Raw genomic sequence first — 20,162 nt, forward strand, 5'->3', positions numbered from 1 at the left:
TCAGCTGTAGAATTTCTTCACTGCTTTCTGGAGGTTGGCGTAAAACCCGGCCATGCTGCGGGGAAAGAAGGAGTCCACCACGCCCTGCGGAAGGTAACCGCTGAGGTCGGTCTGGAAGAACGTGACCAGGCTGGTCTTGTCGGGCTCCCTGTGAAAGCAAGGCCAGGGCTGTTATGTGTCTGGAGCAGAGAAGCCCGCCCAGGGGAATGGTCCAGACCCAGGGGTTTCGCTGGGTTCACTGCCCAGGGCGTCCCTCTGGGCCTGCTTCTTTTCGGGATGGAAGCGGGCCCTCTCGTGGATGCTTCCATGGCCCCGCCAGGCCACTGAGCGAGGACGACCCCCCAGTTCCAGCCCAGGAAGGTCATTCGTTCCCTGTGCCCGATTCACTCGGCAAAAGCTTTCAGAGAACTCACTCCTGTACCGGGCCCTGGGAGGAACAGACACAATGCTGCCCTCTGTCCATGTAGGGCAGCGGTTCTCCAAATGGTCTGGCAGCTCCTGGGGGCTCCTGACACCCTTTCAAGGGGTCTGCAAGGTCAGAGCTATTTTCATCACAGCACGAAGATGTGCTTTGCCTTTTTCACTCCCATTCTCTCAGCGTATACTTCACTCTCACAAATTTTCTCTTGGCCAGGACCATGAAGGCATGGGCTTCGTGGAGACCACTGCGTATTTTATTTGAATGGAGCTGTCAACAGCTTCCGGAGGAGGTTTCCAGAGGCTACATGAGGTGTGATATCACAACAGACTGAATGCAGAAGCAGATATGAGCTTCTGTTAAACCTAACATTAAAGAGATTTCCCAAAATGTCAAACAGGGCCACTCTTCACTATTTTTCCTCTTTTGAAAAATATGGTTACTGTTCACAAAAATATTTATGTGAACATATAATACATGTATTATCATTTTAAAATAAATGTTTTTTAAATATCCCAGTTTTAATTTCAAATGTAGTAAATACTGATGGATATAATCCACATGAACAAAAGCCCTCTGATGCCCTGAATAATATTTAAGAGTGTAATGGAGCCTCAGACCAAAAATGTGAGAAGGGTTGACTTAGAGACCTGACACATAACTTGCGCACATGTGAAGGGGCTTCGGCTGGGGGTGGCAGAAGCCCCGAGGGAGGCCACAACATGGAACATGGCACAGACCTGTGCTGAAGTCGAGAGTCAGGGTCCGGTCACCAACCTAGCAACTCAGCGGACCTCCCTGGGCTGCAGACGTAGTGGCCTCATGCTCAGGGGCACAAGGGCAGTGAAGCCCACCAGCGAGAGTCAGATTCAGTGAGGGGCACGCACGGGAGGAGGTGGGACCCAACTTGGTAGGGACAAGGGGTCTTCAGTGTCACAAACTTCCCGATTGCCAGGACAACAAAGGCACGGGCTTTGCGGAGACCATTTGGCGTTTCATTTGAATGGAATTGTCAGCAGCCTCAGAATCTCATCAGGAACCCCACGGAGCATTGCACCTGCCCATCAAATGTTTCCTGACATCCTGGAGGTCAAGGGCTGAGAAGTGGAGACCCTTTAGAACCTTGCCCTCCCTCCCAGATGCACAGACAGGGCCGGGGACCAGCAGATGAATGACAGTGCAGGACGGTGCTGGCTGGGCAGGCTTCTCTCCTCTGCTCATGCCTTCTCTGCACAGAGCCTGAACTCGGGGCGGGGGTGGGGGGCACAGACTGCCTTCCAACCCAAAGCCTCAGCATCATCGGACTCTATTCCTTGCTCACCAACCCCCAGCCCCTCCACCTTTGCTGGGACCTTCTCTCTTCTCTCCGCTCGTCCTCTCCGGGCTCACTCAAGCCCTCATACCTCTCAGTGCTGTCCTCTTTGGCCTGAACAGGTGAGGGGGAAAGTCTGCCCAGTGACCATGCTTTCCTCCGGGTGAGGACGGGGCTTGGTAGGAGGTAAACATGCAACAGGCCGGCTGGAAGAGGCAAACTCGGTACCTTACAGAGTGGTCACGGTGAAGAGTGCTTCTCGCTTGGACATCATTAACAGAGGGGGCAAAGGGGGGCTCAGAGAGATGCCGGAATCACCTGGTCTCCCCATGGAGAAGGCTGGCCTAGATAACAGCGTCCACCACTGGTCCTTGTTGTTAAGGATTCGTGAGATAACACGTGCAGAGCCCTCAGCAGACTCGCTGGGCACAGAGCAGGGCTGCATTCACGATGTGATTACGCTGCCCCTGCTACAAACACCAGCCCCCCACCGCCTGGAGAACCACCAGAACCCGACAGCTCTGCCCTGTCCGCTGCAGCCACTCAACTCAGGCACCACCATCCCCCACCTGTAATTAGTCCCCTTACTCTGGCTCACAACCTCGCCCACTCCAGAGGCATCACAGCACTGGACACCCAGCTCAGAGCACATACTGCTCCAGACTCCCCACCAGCTCCCCATTCGATTCCGATGACAGCGCCCATGACTCCAAGGTGTGGGCCCTGCTGCCTCGGTGACCGGATCTCCTTGCCTTTCCCCCTGCTCACTGCCATCTGGCACAACGGCCTCCATGCCGTTCCCTCAATGCCCCTTGCCTGCCCCCACCTCAGGGACTTTGGACCTGCTTATCCCTCTGCCAAGAACCCACTCCCCCCAGCCCCCTTCCATCCCCAAGGCTCCCTGTGCTGTGCTTTGGTCAAACGTCCTATCAGGGGGGCCTTTGGTGACCCCCCAGATGTCTAGCTCCCCCATCCCTCTCTGGCACCTTTATCTGGTTTCAGTTTTCTCCAAATCATTTAAAATCTGATCATTACAAGCACGTACATCTGATATAATTATGGTGCTTGTGTTTTGTCTGTCTACCCTGCTCCCACTAGAATCTAAGTTCCAAGAAGGCTTATCTGTTTTGAAGGGTCAATATCTACATTAAGAGCACAGATTTTGGAGTCAGATGCTATAGCTTGACCAGCTCCTGGCTGTGTGATTTTGAGTAAGTTAGATAACCTCTCTGTGCCCAGAGTCCTCAGATAAAAACTGAAGGTAATAACAGTACCTTCGAATTGTTATAAGAATAAAAATGAATTAAATTATAAAATATAAAGAAGAGAAGAGTGCCTGACACACAGGAGGGATGTGTAAACATGTGCTGCTGTTCCTGTCACGATTAGTGTCATTTCTTGAATCCACAGCACCTAGAACAGGCCTATATTCATAGAGTGATGGGAACCATCATTGTCCCAGGTTTCAGATCCACATAAAATGCTTTCAAGCGAGCTGAGTCAAAACCTCCACACTAGGGACTTCCCTGGTGTGGTGGTCTAGTGGTTAAGACCCCACGCTTCCACTGCAGCGGCCAAAAAATAAAACAAGCTATATATATATATATATATATGTATGTATATGGAACATATTGGGAAGAAATATTTGTCACATATATAATAAAAATGTTTTTAAAATGTCTTAAGAAAAAAACCTCCACACTAGCTGGGTTTTGTGGGATCTTTCTGGCTCTAAGTGACCCAGCTACAAAGTCTGTGCAATCAACTCTTGCTATCTGGAATGAGGCATAGTGATACTCATCAAACTGTGTGTTCTCCCCAAGGAAGATATCCATAGAATTCAGCCCCTAAGGGGAAAGTGCTCTGACTCTTATTCTGAAAATTCCTGTGTGTGTGTGTGTGCGTGTGTGTTGTGTGTGTGTGCGCGCATGGTGAGGGGAGGAGCTGTGTTGGATTGCAGCTATGCTATTATTTCCAAACTCATAAAGTTTTGCTACGTTTAACAGAAGTCTGCCACAAGATGTCTGAAAAGCCAGCTTAGTCAAAAGTGTTACGTGGCGGTGTGGGATGTGGGTTTTTGGTACAATGCTATGGCACCAAAACCCTTCTCCTGGGATTGCGTGGTGACAGCATCGATGTTTCCCCTGCTGGTGTCTGTTTGTGGGTTGCAGGGTGACAGGGACAGAGCCTCAGGTACAGTTTCTTTCTTTGTCAACTTGAGTGGTTCCCAGGATAAACCAGTGACCTTCGGGTTATTATTGCATGGAAAGCTCCTGGTAAAAACCTGGTCCTGGTGGTCCAGTGGTTATGTCTCCGCGCTTCCACTGCGAGGGGCGTGGGTTCGATCCCTGGTCAGGGAACTAAGATCCTGCACGCTGCTCGGTGAGCCCAAAACCAAAAAACCAAGAACCCAAAAAGAACCTGGCCATGACCTGCGAGAAAATGGGGACAGAACCCTTTCTGAGCTCAGTTCTGGGGCTGACTCACGGTGTGCTCTGAGAATCGCCCTTTAACCCCGAGTATCTCCACCCCGTTCCTCGGTGAGGGGTGAAGAGCCCCGTGTGGGATTCGGGGTGAGGACAGCTAAGCTCTTGGCTGCTCCAGGCTGGTGGAGAGCACTAAGAACATGGAGGAGAAGCCTGGGTGCCCGGGGCCCGCGTGGCCAGCCTGCGACCCTGCACAGACCACCTAACTTCCCCGAGCCTCAGTTTCCTCGTTTGCTAAATGGCACCGTGACATTTGCTCAGCTTGCCTGGGGCCGGAGGGAGGGTTCCCCACATCAGAAATAATGACACTTCCCCACAGTTCTTTCCCACGTGCCTAGAACTTTGGCGTGTTAGGTCACTAATGTGTATATATAGGGTTCTGTAACATCAAGGCCTACAGAGTGGCGAGGCGTTTTTATTACTGCGAATCATCATTAATGTTGCCTTTGAGTAGAATGTCCTCAGTGAAGCCCCAGTTAGGTCTGGGCACATCATTCAATCCAAGAGGTTATCCTTACCCTGGCAGAGGTCCACAGAAGCAACCACAGGGATGGTTAAATCCTCTCACATAACCTGGCTTTGGGGGACATAACAGATGCTCCACACTGGTAGCTGGAAGACAGAGAAAGACGGTCAGTGAGCTACAACTTCGGGCAGTTGGGCCACTGCCGCGGAAGGGCCTTACCGGGCACTCACGGTGGGTACAGACCAGTCATCTGGAGCCCAGGCGTCAGAGGACGGCCCTGCCACTTGGCCCTGAGCTCTTCCTACTGCAACCCCCCTGTCCCTCACACTCACACACACGTTCACACATACTCGTGCACGCACACACACGCACACACTCATGTCCACAGCTTCCCCAAGCCTGCTGGAATATTAGAGAAAAGAACATTTCAGACTATGAGGCTTGGGGGCAGGAGAATGAAGGAGCCGCTCTCAAATCGCAGCCGAGAGAGGTGTGGATGGACACACAATCTACCCCCATGTGGAAGATTCAGAAGAGTGGCAGGTGCTGTGGCTTTCAGCGGGAGGCACCACCAAAAGTGCGGAGGCAGGAACTCTGTTCCTCGTGGGAAGGAGGGGAGCGGACAGCCCCACAGCCCTCTCGGGAAGGTGCTCCGTGGGTGCAGGGAATCACCGCACCCTGGGGTTCCCTGGAGCCAAACCGTACCCCGCATGTCTAGCGTACAAACTATGCGCCTCAGCAGGGATGAAAACGGGGTGCTGACGAAATCTGCGATTTATAACTAAAATTAGTAGTGTGTGGACTCTCCCACCTCAGACCTCCCTGGCACAGAATCTCCCCAAACCTGACAAGGGGAGGCTGGCACAGAAAAAGGGACCCAGGCTGTGAGTGCTCCAGGGATTTCCAGCTGGTCGGCTTTCCTTGAAGAGCTGGGCGGGTGTGGAGGAGACAGAACCCAGCATCCCACGAAGGCTTTGCAGCAGCCCTGCCGTCACTCACCATTGGAACTGATGGTCCCATCCTCATACGTCTTGACCAGCACCAGGTCCACAAAGTCTCTGGGAGAGATGAGCTTCATGACGGCCGAGGGGGTGGTGGTTCTGCTGACGCACTGTGTCTGTCAGAGCAAAGGGGGATCCAGCTGCGTCTGATGGCCGCGCATGTGCTCCCCGCTCCAACTCGACTCGGACCCAACCACCCTGTCCCAATACCCCAGGGTCTGGAAAATGGGAATAGCACTGACGGCAGGATGGCGCTGTGACCTGGAGGGTCTAGAATGAACTTTCCTGGACGTGCCAAGGGTCACGGCAACACACCCAGCTCGTAGAATCCAGGGTTGTGACACGGGCTGCCCATGGCTGATCAGGACGACTCTGAGCTTATGTCTCAGAAGATCATGAGAGTTGCCATTAATTGAGCAAGTAGTAAGAGCCTGGCTGGACAAAGCTCTCAGTGGTCCTTTGCAACTGAGAAATAGGTTTCATGAACCCATTTGACAGGTGAGGAAACTGAGGCTTGGAGAGATGAAGGAATTCACCACAAAGCTCAGGGTGGAGATGAGGCTTGAATAGGGCCAGGAGTAGGGTGAGGCAAGAAAGGCCATTCCTTCCTAAGGCCGACCTGGTACTTGCCTAACCCTGAGAGCAGTGCCTCCTTAAATGTGTGTCCTGGGCAGCTTTCTGGTTTCTCCCAGCCCCAGCCCTGGGAGGGAGCACCCCTTGAACTGCACTCCATCTCAGAATATCCCACCAAGTCCATTCTCCCACTTTACAAGCCAAGGGCCCTTCAAACCCACCCCATGCTTTATCCCATGATTCCCTTCCTCCAGCAGGACCCCAGTCCTTTCAAGGTCACAAGGTACAGGTCAGGCCCGAGGATGGGACAGTCCTGGGGAGACCTCTGGGGAGCAGGCAAGAAGGTCTCTTGCCTCTTTGGCTATTAAGACTAGGGGCACCGTGTGTTGCTGAGAAAACTCTGACCCTGGGTATAAGTCTTCCAGGTGGGCGTGCAATCCCTGGGGGCACTTGAGAACTTTCCAGAGGGCTCTGGGAGCACTGGGAATCAGTTTCCAGATGGCCCATCCTCCATGTGTCCTTCCTAGAATGACCTGCCTGAGAACAGCCTGCACCTTCATGCAGGTTTCCCTTTCCCACTTGAAAAAGGTGCCACATACCCTACCCATCTGGAATCTTCCAATCATACACTGTCCTAGGGTGTAAAATCCCCCAGGGGGCCAAAGGGACACTGAGGGATGCTGATTTCAATATTTAACCAAGGCACTGCACACTGGAGTTAGAATTTCCATGTTTTCCCCTCTCTTAAAGCATATATTCTTTTTAAAGGCCAAAGCTTGTTGCTAGAAACAAGGTTATTTTGCCTTTTCTGAATTCTAGTAGTTTGTAGTAGGAATGGCAGAAGTGATGAGATTTTAAAAAAAATAACTATACAGCTTCCACTCCTGATTATTGCTACAAAACGCATCAATCCTGAAAGAGAGTGTCTGGAGAACAAGATGAAGAGGACATATTGGTAAGAAATGCTGAAAGCAGCAGCACGTGTTATAACTGCCACAAACTTGTGGCATGGCTCTGTATCTCATCCATCCATCCATCCATCTACTATCTATCAATCTTAGAATTAGGATATTTGAGATTTGTCAAAATCATGCTGTCATTCTGTTATTACCTTTCCATTATGTTTCAAAGGGCATTAACCCATGTTTCCTCAACTTCAAGCATTTGTGTATAATTATTTGTATACTATCTTCACAATTTTTTCCTATCTCTGGTAGCACCTATCCTGTTATTCAGTTAATATTTTTACCTAAATGTGCTCACTTTTTAAAACTTAAACTTATTTTAAAAAGGAAGCTATTTAACTACTGGAAATGAAAAAAAGGTACCACTTCGCATAAATAAAAGACAACTGCAAATATATATATATATATATATATATATATACATATACACACACACAAGAGATTTTTGGGTTCTAATTCTGAGCCTGAGGCCAGCTGTCTGTTTGTTACAATGGAGATTCGCAAGTGTTAAACAGGTGTCAAAGGCACATTAGCACCTATCCCAGACTTTTCCCTTCAAGTTATCAGAGAGGTTGAAGAAGATTTGAAATGGGGTGACCTCGCTATGTGTGATTCAATTTCATCTTTGACTGTTAAAGACCTAATACACTGTATCACCTAGTGCCCCAACATTATGTGCCCCACCCTTCAGGAAACACTGACATAATTTGTGATAATGAACTGAAATGTGAATTCTTGGTCAAGGTTAAGAACACTTGGGTCCTACGGATTGACCAGTAAAGAACTATGGCTTGAGGTTTCACAGCACCGTCTACAGAAACACCCAAGAGGGTACCATGTCCACAGATGTCAAAATCAAGGCACCATTCAAATTTAAAAAGCTGGCAACATTTCCCCAGGGCAACTTTTTCATTTGTTTTGGCTATGTTTTGTTTTGTTTTTTTCTCCTTAACTTCTATAATCGAAAGGAGGTGGATACTTAATACTACAGAGGATCCCAGGGCAGGACAAACTAGATCTTTGCTGTCCAATACGGTAGCCACTAGTTCCATGTGGCTATTTAAATTTACATCGAGTCATGAAAATTAAATAAAATTAACAATTTATTTCTTCAAACTAGACACCTTTCAAATGCTCTGTGGCCACGTGGGGCTAGTGGCTACCGTACCGAACAGCGCTGTTGTAGAATATTTCCATCATAGCAGAAAGTTCTCCTGGGCAGCGCTAGAGTAGGTACCACACATTTTACCAATGGAGCAACTGCCATCCAGCATCTGCCACCTGGCACAGCGTTACAGCTGGCAGAGAATCCTGACTCTTTGGCCAGGACTCAATTCATTACCATGGTCCCAGTAATGGGCAATATTTCAAACTAGAGCTGCTGTGTCCAATCCAGGCACTGCTTCAGCATCCTCAGAGCTCACGTTCACTCTGCACTCCTGCTTTCATCATCCACTGCTATGTTCTCTCAGCTCTGTTTAGGGCAGCTCTACCTCTCTGGGTCTCATTGTTACCTACCTGTACCTGGGCCGAGGCTGGGTTTGAGTGTCAAGCAGTGGGCAAACTGTTTGCTGGGTATCAGGGGCTCACAGTGTAGTCCTCTCGCCTAAAGGTGTCACTGGCCCCCCGCAGAGGGAACAGAGTCAGGTTACTGTCTAGTGATAACAGTGCTTAGAAAGACTTACATCAGTGATGCTTTCGATAATTTCAAAACTGTTCACATTCTCATCCCACTTATCTCGTAGGGTCCCAGCAAGTGGCTTCACACAGTCCCACACCTGCTCTGGTGTCCCATTCACAATGCCTTCTCCTCGGTACCTGGTGCACAAAGAGGAATGTGACCCCAAGGCATCAAACTTGTTTATCCTGGGATTACATATAAGGACTAGAAGTCACGTCTGTCACTGTTCTTTAAGACAGCCTTGCAGAGAAGGGGCTGACATTTACCAGCCCACCTCCCCTCAGGCCTGCAGAAATGGACGGACGTCAAGCTTTCATAAGAATATAGTTTGAGGAAATGATGTAGTTAAACACGGAAACTTTTCTGGAAGATAACTGGCAAGTTGATTCCAGGTGCTAGGGTTGACTGGAGTCCCTTAGGAAGCAAACCCACAGAAACAGCAGGAAAGGTGTGGCACCTTTGATAAGCTTTGAACAAGGGGTGCACTTACAGGTTCCCTGGAAACTCCACAGACGGCCTCCAGGAAACTGAAACTCCGTTCTGTCAAAAGCCACAGAAATGCAAAATTTTAGAGCTAGAAGGGCCCTTGGGAGATCACCAGGCCCAATCCCCTGTTTTATGGAAGAAAAGTCGAGAGCCCCAAGAGATGCAAATCTCCAAGGTACCCAACTGCCCCCAGGAGGATGTGATGGACAAAGGGATCTTATATGGCTGACTTGAAGAGCGCTGGGGAGTTTTCAAACCACCTTAAAACCCACCATGCATCTTGTTTCCTCGGGCAATTTAGGTCTGTTTGTTAAAAATCCTAAGTGTCCAGTGAGCAGCACCATCCCTCTGCTACCCTCCTGGGAAGGCAGAGAGGGGCTCCTGCTCTGAGGAAAGGAATAGAGGCTTTGGAACCTGGTGCTTCCGGTTCCATCCTAACCATTTACCAGCCAGGTGACCTTGGCTAAGTCTTTCAAAGAAAGGAACGGATACTTATCTCCCAGGGTGGGGGGGTCATTGTGTGCAAAACAGGCCCGATATTTTTTTAAGGAAACAACGCCCAGTGCATTCTCCTCCTCAGTCTAGCTCCGGAGGATGGAACGCAGAAAACCTCCAGGAGAGAGCAGCCTGGGGGCTTCTGGAACCCCGGCCCCAGGGAGCAAAGGCCCCTCGACCCCTTCCTGCCCAGCTCCTCACTCACGCCTTCCCGGCAAATCTTCCATCCTGACTCGTCTCGCCGGTACTGGAGCATCTTCTTCACCACCGCCTCGCTTATCTGCGCGGCCAACGCCGGATCCATTGCGCCGAGAGCTGCGCGAGGTTGCTGTGGAGCAGGTGCGGTGTGCGGTGGCGACCGGGCACTTAGGTATGGGAGGCCGGAAAGCCCGGGCCAGCAGAGGAGCCCAGAGTCCCGCCCCCAGCCCCGCCCCCGCTCTGGGATTGGCCTAGACCATCAGACAGACCCTGCCCCTCTCTGAGATTGGCAGGGCCGGAGATCACCGGCCGGTCACTGCAGGACGCCCTCTGCCCTGACGGGTCCAAGGCGCGCCCCGCACGGTCCTCCCGGACCTGCTTTTCGCCTGTCCCAGCTCAGGGAGGGGCTCTGGGACTCCGGAACTTGAGACGGCCAGTGGTGGAGAGCCAAGTGGGCCGGGCCAGGTCGTGGGCAACGTCGTAGACTTGTGTAAGGAGCGTGGACTTCTGTCTTGAATGCACAGAGGCTTTCAGCCAGGCGGGACGATGGAGAAATTTCCATCCGGAATACCTTTCTAGGGCGGCCGTTGCAGGGGTGCAAGAGGGAATGAGCGTAGAGACTGGGAGGCGCGTTAGGAAGCTGCAGCGATAGTGGGAGAGATGGGGGTGGCCTGGAGCAGGGCTGGGTAGTGGGGGTGGAGAGAAGAGGACCCCTCGTAAAGTGCTTAGAAGGTAGAACGTAGAGATCTCTGTGACAGATGGTGGAGGCCGGAGGAGCAGGAAGCATCGTGACTCCCACCTTCTGGCTTGAGCCACGGGTGGCTTAGCTGAGCTGGGGACAAGACAGACTGGAGGGGGAACATGGTGCGTTCAGTTCTGGGCATGTTCAGTTGAAGGTGCCTGAAAGACCTCTATGCGATGTCCGGGAGACAGTGGGATACGCTGGTATCTGGGAGAGAGCTGGGCTCCAGATAAGAGGTCGCAGGGTTCTGTGCCTCTGCGTAGCATCTACCTTGGAGGGTGAGTGTGTGGGGGGGTCACATCCCTCCAGCCTCCTATCCTATCCTCCTCTTCAGCGCTATAACCAACTAAATATTTGAAAAGGTCAACACTGAGATCAGTTTGTATTTTCTGTTGTGTGTGCTTATTATTTCATTTAAAGGTTTGAAAAAAAATGGTGTAAAGAAAACGACTACTTGAAACCCCTTTTTGGAAGATGTGATGGGCCGCCAGGTGTTAAGAAGCCGGATGGGGAATTAGGGAGTCCAAGTTCTAGACCTGGTTTCACCCACACTTTGCCGTGTGCTTTTGAGCAAGTCACTTAGCCTGTTTGCTTGTAGGTGAAATGGGACCATAATGAATGTCTCCCCATGCCACTGTGATAGGCAAGTGAAATGCATGTGAATGTACCTTGGAGCCATTAAAAAAAAAAAAAAAAGGACCAATAAGTTAACCATGGTTAAAAAATTAAGCACATCAAAATCTCATAAAAAGTCAGATCATAGTCTGAGGGAAAAATTAGAGCGTATTCTAACTAAAAGGAAGTTTTCTTAATGTACCAAGTGCTCTTACAAATCATTAAGTCATTTTCAAATAACCCAACAGACAAAAGGAACGCATCAGATATGAACAGACACTTTGCAGAAAAATAAATTAGCATGGCTAACAAGGATATGAGAAGATGCAGAACCACCCTCATAGTTAGGGAATTACAACTTAAAACAAGGGGACACTTTTTACACCTATCTGAGGGACAGATCTGAAGAGGTTTGTCCCTCAGAGGACAAACAAAGGACAAACAAGAGGCTGACAAATCTGACAGCGGTTAATTCCGTGTTGATGAGTGTATGGAGAAACGGTTGTTTTTATACAACTTTATACAGTTGTTTTTGCACTCTGTGAGTGAGAGTGTAAATTTATGTAACCTTCTGGGAGCAAAATAACATGTATTAAAAATTTAATTTACTTTTTGTTTTGACACAGCAACTCCTGCACACAGATGTATAAGATTGATCTTGCAACTGGAAACAACCTAGTGTTTGTCAATAGATTAAACAAAGTTACAGGATATCCATTTATTAGATTATTATGTAGCCATTAATATAGTGTGGTCCAGATGAAAAAAGGTGGGGCTGACACAGACAGGAAATGCTCAACAGAGCCTAGGGAACTAGAAGTATGAGCGGATATGAGTGGACTGTTTTAATCAAGAACAATTCACTCTCTATGAAGGAAACAAATGGTATTTTCAAACTTAACTTTAAAATAACTTAAAATTATTTAAATTCTTACCCCCACCAAATAAAATGTTTATATGTGTACTAACGGGGAAAATATCCACTATATATATTTTAAAAATGTAAATTGAAGGACAGCAGTACTGTAGATAAGAATAAGAGTCAGGGCTCAAATCCGAGTGCCCTGGTTCAAATCCCAGTGTCACCATTTACTAGCTGTGACCTTGGTGAATAACTGACCATTCCAGACCTTTGCATCCTCATTTGGAAAATGAGAAAAATAGTAGTACTAACTCATAGAGTTGACATGTGGGTTAAAGGATTTAATAAATGAATAGCAATGAGAAGGGTGCTTGGCATACTGTAAGTAAATATTTATATATAATATCATAGTATGATATATATCATATATCATGTATATATATCTTGAGTGAGAAAGAGAAATAACTAGAGATGTGCTAATATATGATTATATTTTTATGTTTACATATATGTTATGTATGTTTATATATGTACTATAGGTTTGGAATATCCACTTCTAGAAAGGTATAGAATAAACTGTTAACAGGAGGGGATAATGCCACAGGACACTTCTTTTTCACTTTATATCATCATATACTGCTTAATATATTAATTACTAACATGTAGGTTTGCTTAAATTTAAAAAGCGTTATTGGGACTTCCCTGGTGGCACGGTGGTTAAGAATCTGTCTGCCAATGCAGGGGACACAGGTTCGAGCCCTGGTCCAGGAAAATCCCACATGCCACGCAGCAACTAAGCCCATGCGCTGCAACTACTGAGCCTGCGCTCTAGAGCCCGTGAGCCACAACTGCTGAGCCCATGTGCCACAACTACTGAAGCCCGCGCACCTAGGGCCGGTGCTCCGCAACAAGAGAAGCCACCACAATGAGAAGCCCGCGCACCTCAAGGAAGAGTGGCCCCCACTTGCTGCAACTAGAGATAGCCCACATGCAGCAACGAAGACCCAACGTGGCCAAAAATTAAAAATATAAATAAATAATTTAATTTAAAAAATAATTTAAAAAATAAAAAGCATCATTAAAAAATTCAATGTAGAATATTTCTAGAAAGCTGCAGCTCTGGACCCTCTCAGTCTGGAGCCTATTAGAATTTTGTTTGGGGATAAAACACTATGAAAACAAAGCTGCGGGAAAGTAAGTCTTGCTGTAGAAAGCGACTTTTGTTAGACATCGAACGCTTAAGAGATTTTTATACTTACAAAATGAAGTATGGGTTTTAAATTTTTTCTAGCGTTATAAGAGACTTTAATCTTTGCTGCCAGAAAATGCCAGTCCTGGGTGTACATGAAATATTTGGAGAAGCAAACTGTTTAACCCTGAGGCCTGTACACACTGGCAGCAGGAGCTGGGTGAAGTTGGGACAGCTGTAAGCAGGCCTCTGGTCTGTTTCGCCTCTGGAGGCCAGGACAGGGCAGGGTGAGCATCTGGCTAGAGCCGGGGAGGGTGGGAGCTGCCCACAGAGCTGCTCAGCCCAGCCTGCGTTGGGCTCTTTATTTAGCAATCTCCTTGAGTCTGCACTTCAGAGCTGACAGGATAGAAGGAATAACTGACGTCTGTAGATTCCATTGATCAGATCCCACCCATAATGTCCTCGGGCCTCCAAGTCAGCCAGTTGCCCAAAGCGGACCTCACTGAAGTCCTAGATGAATTTTAAATAGGTGTACATGTGGCAGGGGGCCCAGAGACTTCTAACCCAAACCACCGCCAGACCATAAAGGGGATGGCCCCAAGTGTCCAAGTGCTCCAATCCTAAAAGCTCTTGAGTGGAGTATTTGCTTTCTACCTAGTCACTGATGAAGAATTGTATGTGTGTTTACTTAGTTAGCTCAGGCAGCTGCTAGGTGAATTGAGTCTGTAAGCATACATATATTTATGTATTCACTGGCAAGCCACTGTCCGAAGCACTTTACCTGTATTGTGCCATTTAACCCTCACAGGTAGAGACATCTATTCCCACTTTATAGGTTAAGAAACTGAGGATCACATGGGGTGTCCAAGGCCACACAGCTAGTAAGTGGCAGAACTATGGCAAACACCACGCCCAGTTTCTGTTTCTGAAGGTCACATTTTATACTCATGCTTTACTGATTCCTACTTCCTATAAGGATATGCACTGGTTACCATGAAATGGGTAAAGATTAAAACACATACACAATAACCTACGAACTCTAAAAAGGAGGAAAACACAAAAACACACACAGAGTGGCAGGAAAACAGGACTACTACCTCAGACTAGGGGAGTTAGTCTTCTAGAAGTGTGTAGAAAACTTTTTTCTGAGTTTTCTGGCATTCACGAATTCAGAAACAGGAGTGACAGAATCATCCTCAAGTTGCTAAGATATTTACTAGACTGCTTTTTTCTGAGAAGTTTTGGGTTTTTTTTTTTATTGTAGTATAGTTAATTTACAATGTTGTGTTAGTTTCAGGTATACAGCACAGTGATTCAGAATATTTTCCATTATAGGTTATTACAAGCTATTGAGTAGAGTTCCCTGTGCTATACAGTAGGTCCTTGTTGTTTATCTATTTTATGTATCGTAGTGTATCTGTTAATCCCAAATTCCTAATTTATCCCTCCCCCCTTACCCCCTGGTAACTATAAGCTTATTTTCTACATTTGTAACTCGATTTCTGTCTTGTAGATAAGTTCATTTGTAGACAGAGGCAGACAGAGAGGCAGACAGAGAAAGAAAAACATCATATGATATCGCTTATATGTGGAATCTAAAAAAAATCATACAAACGAACTTATTTACAAAACAGAAATACACTCACAGACGTAGAAAAGAAACTTATGGTTACCATAAAGGGAAGCGGGTAGAGGGATAAATTAGGAGTTTGGGATTAAAATATACACAGTACTACGTATAAAATAGATAATCAAAAAGAACCTACTGTATAGCACAGGGAACTATACTCAATAGCTTGTAATAACCTATAATGGAAAAGAATCTAAAAAAGAATATATATGTATGTGTGTGTGTGTATAACTGAATCACATAGCTGTACACCTGAAACTAACACAACATTGTAAATCAACTATATTTCAATAAAAATTTTAAAATGAAGAAAAAAATAAAAGTACCAGTATCCACTTCTAAGTCAACATGAGCACATGTGCCATAGAGCTGTATAAAAGATGTTTAGTGCAACATTACTTTTAGCTGCAAAGAAGTGGAAATGACTTCAACGTCCATCAGTAAGAAGTGGATAAGTATCGTGTAGTTTATTCAAATGGTGAAATACTACGTAGCAGATATAACAAGTGAGCTTGATCTGCATATTTCTTCAACAGACCTCCGAAACACAAATATGTACAATATGTGCAGTATAATAGCATCTACTTAAGTAAGACATACTTACATATTGTTTATGGATGTGTAAACATACATATTTACACACATGCACACACACAACATGTATAGCTATAAACAGTTGGCTGAATGGACACACGCCGCGTCATGTGTCACATGCCTTGGCAGCCTGGGGGGAATGAAACTAAGTGTGGGGATTAGAGTAGCTTCTGATGACATCTGTCCTATTTTCTTTAATAATAATAACAAAATGACTAGATGGAAATAAAATTTCAATAGCTGTTGACACAGTGGGAGTATGGGTGCTTGTCACTCTAGTCTCTGTGCTCTTCTGCATCTTTTAAATTTCTCTAAATTAAAGACATAGCCCATCACTTTGTTGTGCAGCAGAAACTAACACAACGTTGTAAAGCAACTATACTCCAATAAAAATTTTTAAAAAATAATAAATATATTTTCAACCCTACAGAAAAGTTTCAAGAACAGTGCAATCCCATACTGTTATGATCTGTACACTTTTCTGTAATACTTCAATAAAAGAAAATTCAGACAAAAAAAAAAAAAGACGTAGCCGAATATTAAGTGCTGGAGTGCATGTGAGCTACGTTGCTCACTGAAAGGTGATGAACATATCTGCAGCTCTGGAGAAGTATTGGCAAAACTCGTGTTTTCTTAGGAATGCTGCGGCGCCTGCTGGTCCCCTAATCCTAATGGAATCCTCTCTGCTCTCACACAGACACAAGTACTCCTGAGGGTGCCTGGAGGCAGGGCCAGCCTTTTCCAAAATATGTTTCAATGTCCCAGGGAGCTCTTGGCTACAGCCCCAGACTAAGCATGTAGAAGAGCGTACCCTCATCGTGGAACTCCTGTGGGCACCTGTATCACAAAAGGACGGTCCCATGGCATGTAGAGCATTTCATCTTGAACAAGCCACAGCCTCCTGGATCTGTCATGGTCAGGAGGTCATGATATGAAGTAATTAAGCACTGTCAAGCAATTGGAAAATACTGCGCACTTTTTTATGAATTTGGGGAGGAGTGTTCATCTGCGTCTACTTTTAAATGGCATTACTTATACTGGATTTTTCTTTGGGGTTAGAATTAGCAGTAGATCTTGGAAGATAATCCTGTTACCATGTCATTCATGATTCACTCTTTAGTACGGTCCATTTATTTATTCATCCATCCATTCACATGCAACAAATGTTTATTAAGTACCTAGGATAGGCAGCATTCTGAGATAGCCCCCAGGATTCCTGCTCTGGGTGTACATTTCCTATAAAATCTCCTGTTGAGTGTGTTTGAACTTGTGAATCTGATAAGATTTCACTCCCATGATTAGGTTCTGTTATATGGTAAAGGTGAAGATATTTAGAAGATGTAATCAAGGTCTCTGACCAATTAACTCTGAATTAATCAAAAGGAGATTATTCTGGGTGGGCCTGACCTAGTCAGGTGAGTCCTTTAAAACAGAGTCCATATCTTGCCGGGAGAAAGAGATTCAAAGCTCAGGAACCCCTCTCTTGCTGGCCTTGAAAATGCAAGGAGCCACGTTATGGAGAGGGCCATGTGGGAGGGAAATGTGGGCAGCCTCTGGGAGCAGAGGGCCTCAGTCTTACAACCTCAAGGAAATGAATTCTGCCAATAGGCACATGAGCTTGGAAGGTGACACCCTAGCCTCAGATGAAATGTCAGCTCTGGCCGACACCTTGATTGAGACGCTGAGCAGAGTACCCAGCTAAGCCATGGAAACTGAGATGATAAATGAGTGTTGTTTTAAGCCACTAAGTTTGTTATGCAGCAAGAGAAAGCAAGTACAATATCTGTTATATGTCAGGTACCAGGGCTGCAGAAATGAATAAACACCATTCCTCTCCCAAAGGCACTCACCGTCTGTTGGAAGAGACAGAAAACTTAAAAGACACAATTTAAAGCGAAAAGTTACCATGGAAATAGGAATAGGGGTGCACGTCTGGTTAACCACGGAAGGCTGAACACTCATGGCTGCCAAACCCCCGCATATGCCAGTGAAAGAGGCATTGACCATAAAGGTGAAGAGAACATCAAGTGGGGAGGGACAGCTCTGTTCCTTCCCTGGGGCTCACTGGCTGGGTGCCATCAACCTGGAATTTTCTGTGGCTGTGCATTCCTCCTCCACCTACCACATGGAGGAAGCCTGTCAGCAGTAGGAGAAAACAAAGTCAACAAACAGACATAGAGTTGAGAGGTGAGAGAATCCTGAAGATGTTTGACACCCGGGTCCAACTGAGCCTGAAGCCAGCTTGATGCTCAACCCTCCCAGTTAAAGGAACCAGTAAACCCTGGGGATTTTGTTACCGCCAACCCAAGTATCCTGACTAATGAATACAGATAGATAGTTGGGTAAACAGTATGGTAAGCTCTCAGTAAATTTTAGTTACTCTGGTTGTTACTAAACTGATTATTGATATGATGTAATTAAGCACTGTGACATCTTTAAGGGCAGCCACCTCATTTTGGGGTGCTTATCAGGGAGGACTGAGTTTTGTATGCTGAAAGAGAACATTACGATATGAACAGGCCCCTCCTAAGATTCAGGACAAGGGCAGAGACGTGGGGTGAGTCTTCTGTAATTGGATCAGCTGTCTGGCTTGCCTATGATTTGGGGTCACCCTGAATGGAGGTCAAGGACTGAGGTTTTTTGAAATGATGGCCTACAGTGGCTGGACCCAAAGAGACCCCCTGGAAACAGAGCCCCACACTTGTGTATGGTTGCTGTAGATTAGGGAGTCATAGCCCTGTGGGTCTCAGGGCCACAGCCATCAGGCCACGTGCCTGGATATGCCCCACTGATCTCACCTACTGGGTGTGTTTGTCTCTCTTCCCAGCAGGGGAGGGACCATACACTTGTCACGCTACACGGCATTCCAATAGGCCTCTGATCTCTATGAATGGGACGCCAGAAGAAGGCCCTAGACGTTTGAACAAATCAGGTCATTCAGATCTGTGGTCAGCTCCTGCCTAGATATGGCCTTCCTCCCGCCAAACTGGCCCGCAGGCCTCAGAAACTTGGGCTGGCTGCGGGTGACCTGGAGACACTGGTCGGTGCTGCTGTTCTGCTGGTCACTGCTGGATGCTGCCGACATGGAATCAGATTCTGTGACGGATGGCTCGAACTTGGCCTTAACTCTGGGCTTCAGAGGGTGCTGGGGGTGTTGGAAATTCCGGTAGCGTGGCTTTTTATGCACATACATCGGCCGGTCAAGCTGACCCTCAACGCCATCATTCCAAGATTTGTAATGTGTCTGTCTCTGGAGCTCAGGAGTCAGGGCCTGACTTTCTAAACTTTTGCCAGCATAAAAATGAGGAACCCCATGGAGGTCGGTCAGGGAGCGTGGGTAGAAAGTCTGTCTGCTCATTTTTCTCCTCTGCATCTCCTCCTCTTCTTCACTGAGCTGTGGAGAGGCCCAGGGAATATACGGTTGCATGTTCCTGGGGTACATCTCCACAGCGTCCCCAAAGATGTCTACCTTGAAACGTCTTTCTGGCCAGAAAGTTGAATGGTTTTTTTGGTGAAGGTCACGTTCATTAACCATATAGTATCTGGGGGCACGGGACCTACGACCCCGTGGCACCAAGGCTGAGACCCTTGATCCATGGTCGATTTGCTGAAGGTCTTTTCGGAAAAGAGGCTCTGAGTGAACGTCTTCGATGTGCTTTGTAAACATTCCAGGTGTGCAGGATCTCTTCCTGTAAAGATCACTTGTGCTTGCACACAGGCCACGTGGATACCTGAAAGACAGAGGTGGTTAAACTCCTGCAGCCTTGGTGCTCACAGACCCCTATGCTGTCCCAGCACTGCGAGCCAGAACAGCAGTTCTCTGCATTTCCACCGAAACTTGTTCTGAAATGTTAATGGGTGTCCAGTGGGGAATTTCCCAGTGGTCCAGTGGTTAGGACTCTGTGCTTCCACTGCAGAGGGCACGGGTTTGATCCCTGCTCGGGGAACTAAGATCCCACATGCCGTGCAGTGAGGATCAAAGAAAAAAAAATATTCCTAATGGGTGTCCAGTGGATTGCATGCACAGGCGGCTTCGGGGAACTGGGCTAAATAGATTTCTTTACTGCTGGAATTCTCAGAACCCTTATCGTAATGATGTGCACCGTGAATCTCCATGGAGGGCAAAGAGTGTTGTGCTGGTGTATTTCATCACGGAGACCTCCTTTTGTCCAGGAGCACATAGTGGGCCTAAGAACTGTGGAGCACATGCTGGGAACACTGCCCCTCACTGTCTCTGCCATGCAGCTGTCCAGGTTCTTGGACACTTCCTCCCCATAGCCTATGTGGACAAAGAATGTCACCTGTCATTTCAGAAAACAAAGGATGTAAAGCCATCGGTCACTGCAGCTGCCCTGACGGTGTACCCTACGGGGAGTTCGGGATGGAGAAAAACAAGATACTGGCCCTAGATAGTTAAGATGTGTATCAAAGGAATAACTTCAATGAGCT

The 20,162-nt window shown here is 47.2% G+C and overlaps 2 protein-coding genes across 2 annotated transcripts in view; both read right to left on the minus strand.

Moving 5' to 3' along the window:
* On the minus strand, window positions 1-10,187 carry STARD5 (StAR related lipid transfer domain containing 5; the record flags this gene model as incomplete). Its single annotated transcript, XM_079699063.1, has 6 exons — window positions 1-148; window positions 4,735-4,828; window positions 5,682-5,799; window positions 8,907-9,039; window positions 9,393-9,442; window positions 10,089-10,187. The coding sequence occupies 6 exons, from the start codon at window positions 10,185-10,187 to the stop codon at window positions 1-3; spliced, it is 642 nt and encodes a 213-aa protein (XP_079555189.1).
* Window positions 10,188-18,624: 8,437 nt separating this feature from the next.
* TMC3 (transmembrane channel like 3) overlaps window positions 18,625-20,162 on the minus strand; it is a gene marked incomplete at its 3' end in the record, with an annotated part of 46,029 nt that continues 44,491 nt past the window's right edge. The window contains exon 22 of the mRNA XM_079700444.1: window positions 18,625-19,444. Within this exon, the coding sequence (XP_079556570.1) occupies window positions 18,625-19,444 (820 nt within the window). The remainder of the gene's footprint in view (window positions 19,445-20,162) is intronic.

Source organism: Hyperoodon ampullatus (genome assembly GCF_949752795.1).
Source record: "Hyperoodon ampullatus genome assembly, chromosome: 3".
In the NCBI taxonomy this organism is placed as follows: domain Eukaryota; kingdom Metazoa; phylum Chordata; class Mammalia; order Artiodactyla; family Ziphiidae; genus Hyperoodon; species Hyperoodon ampullatus.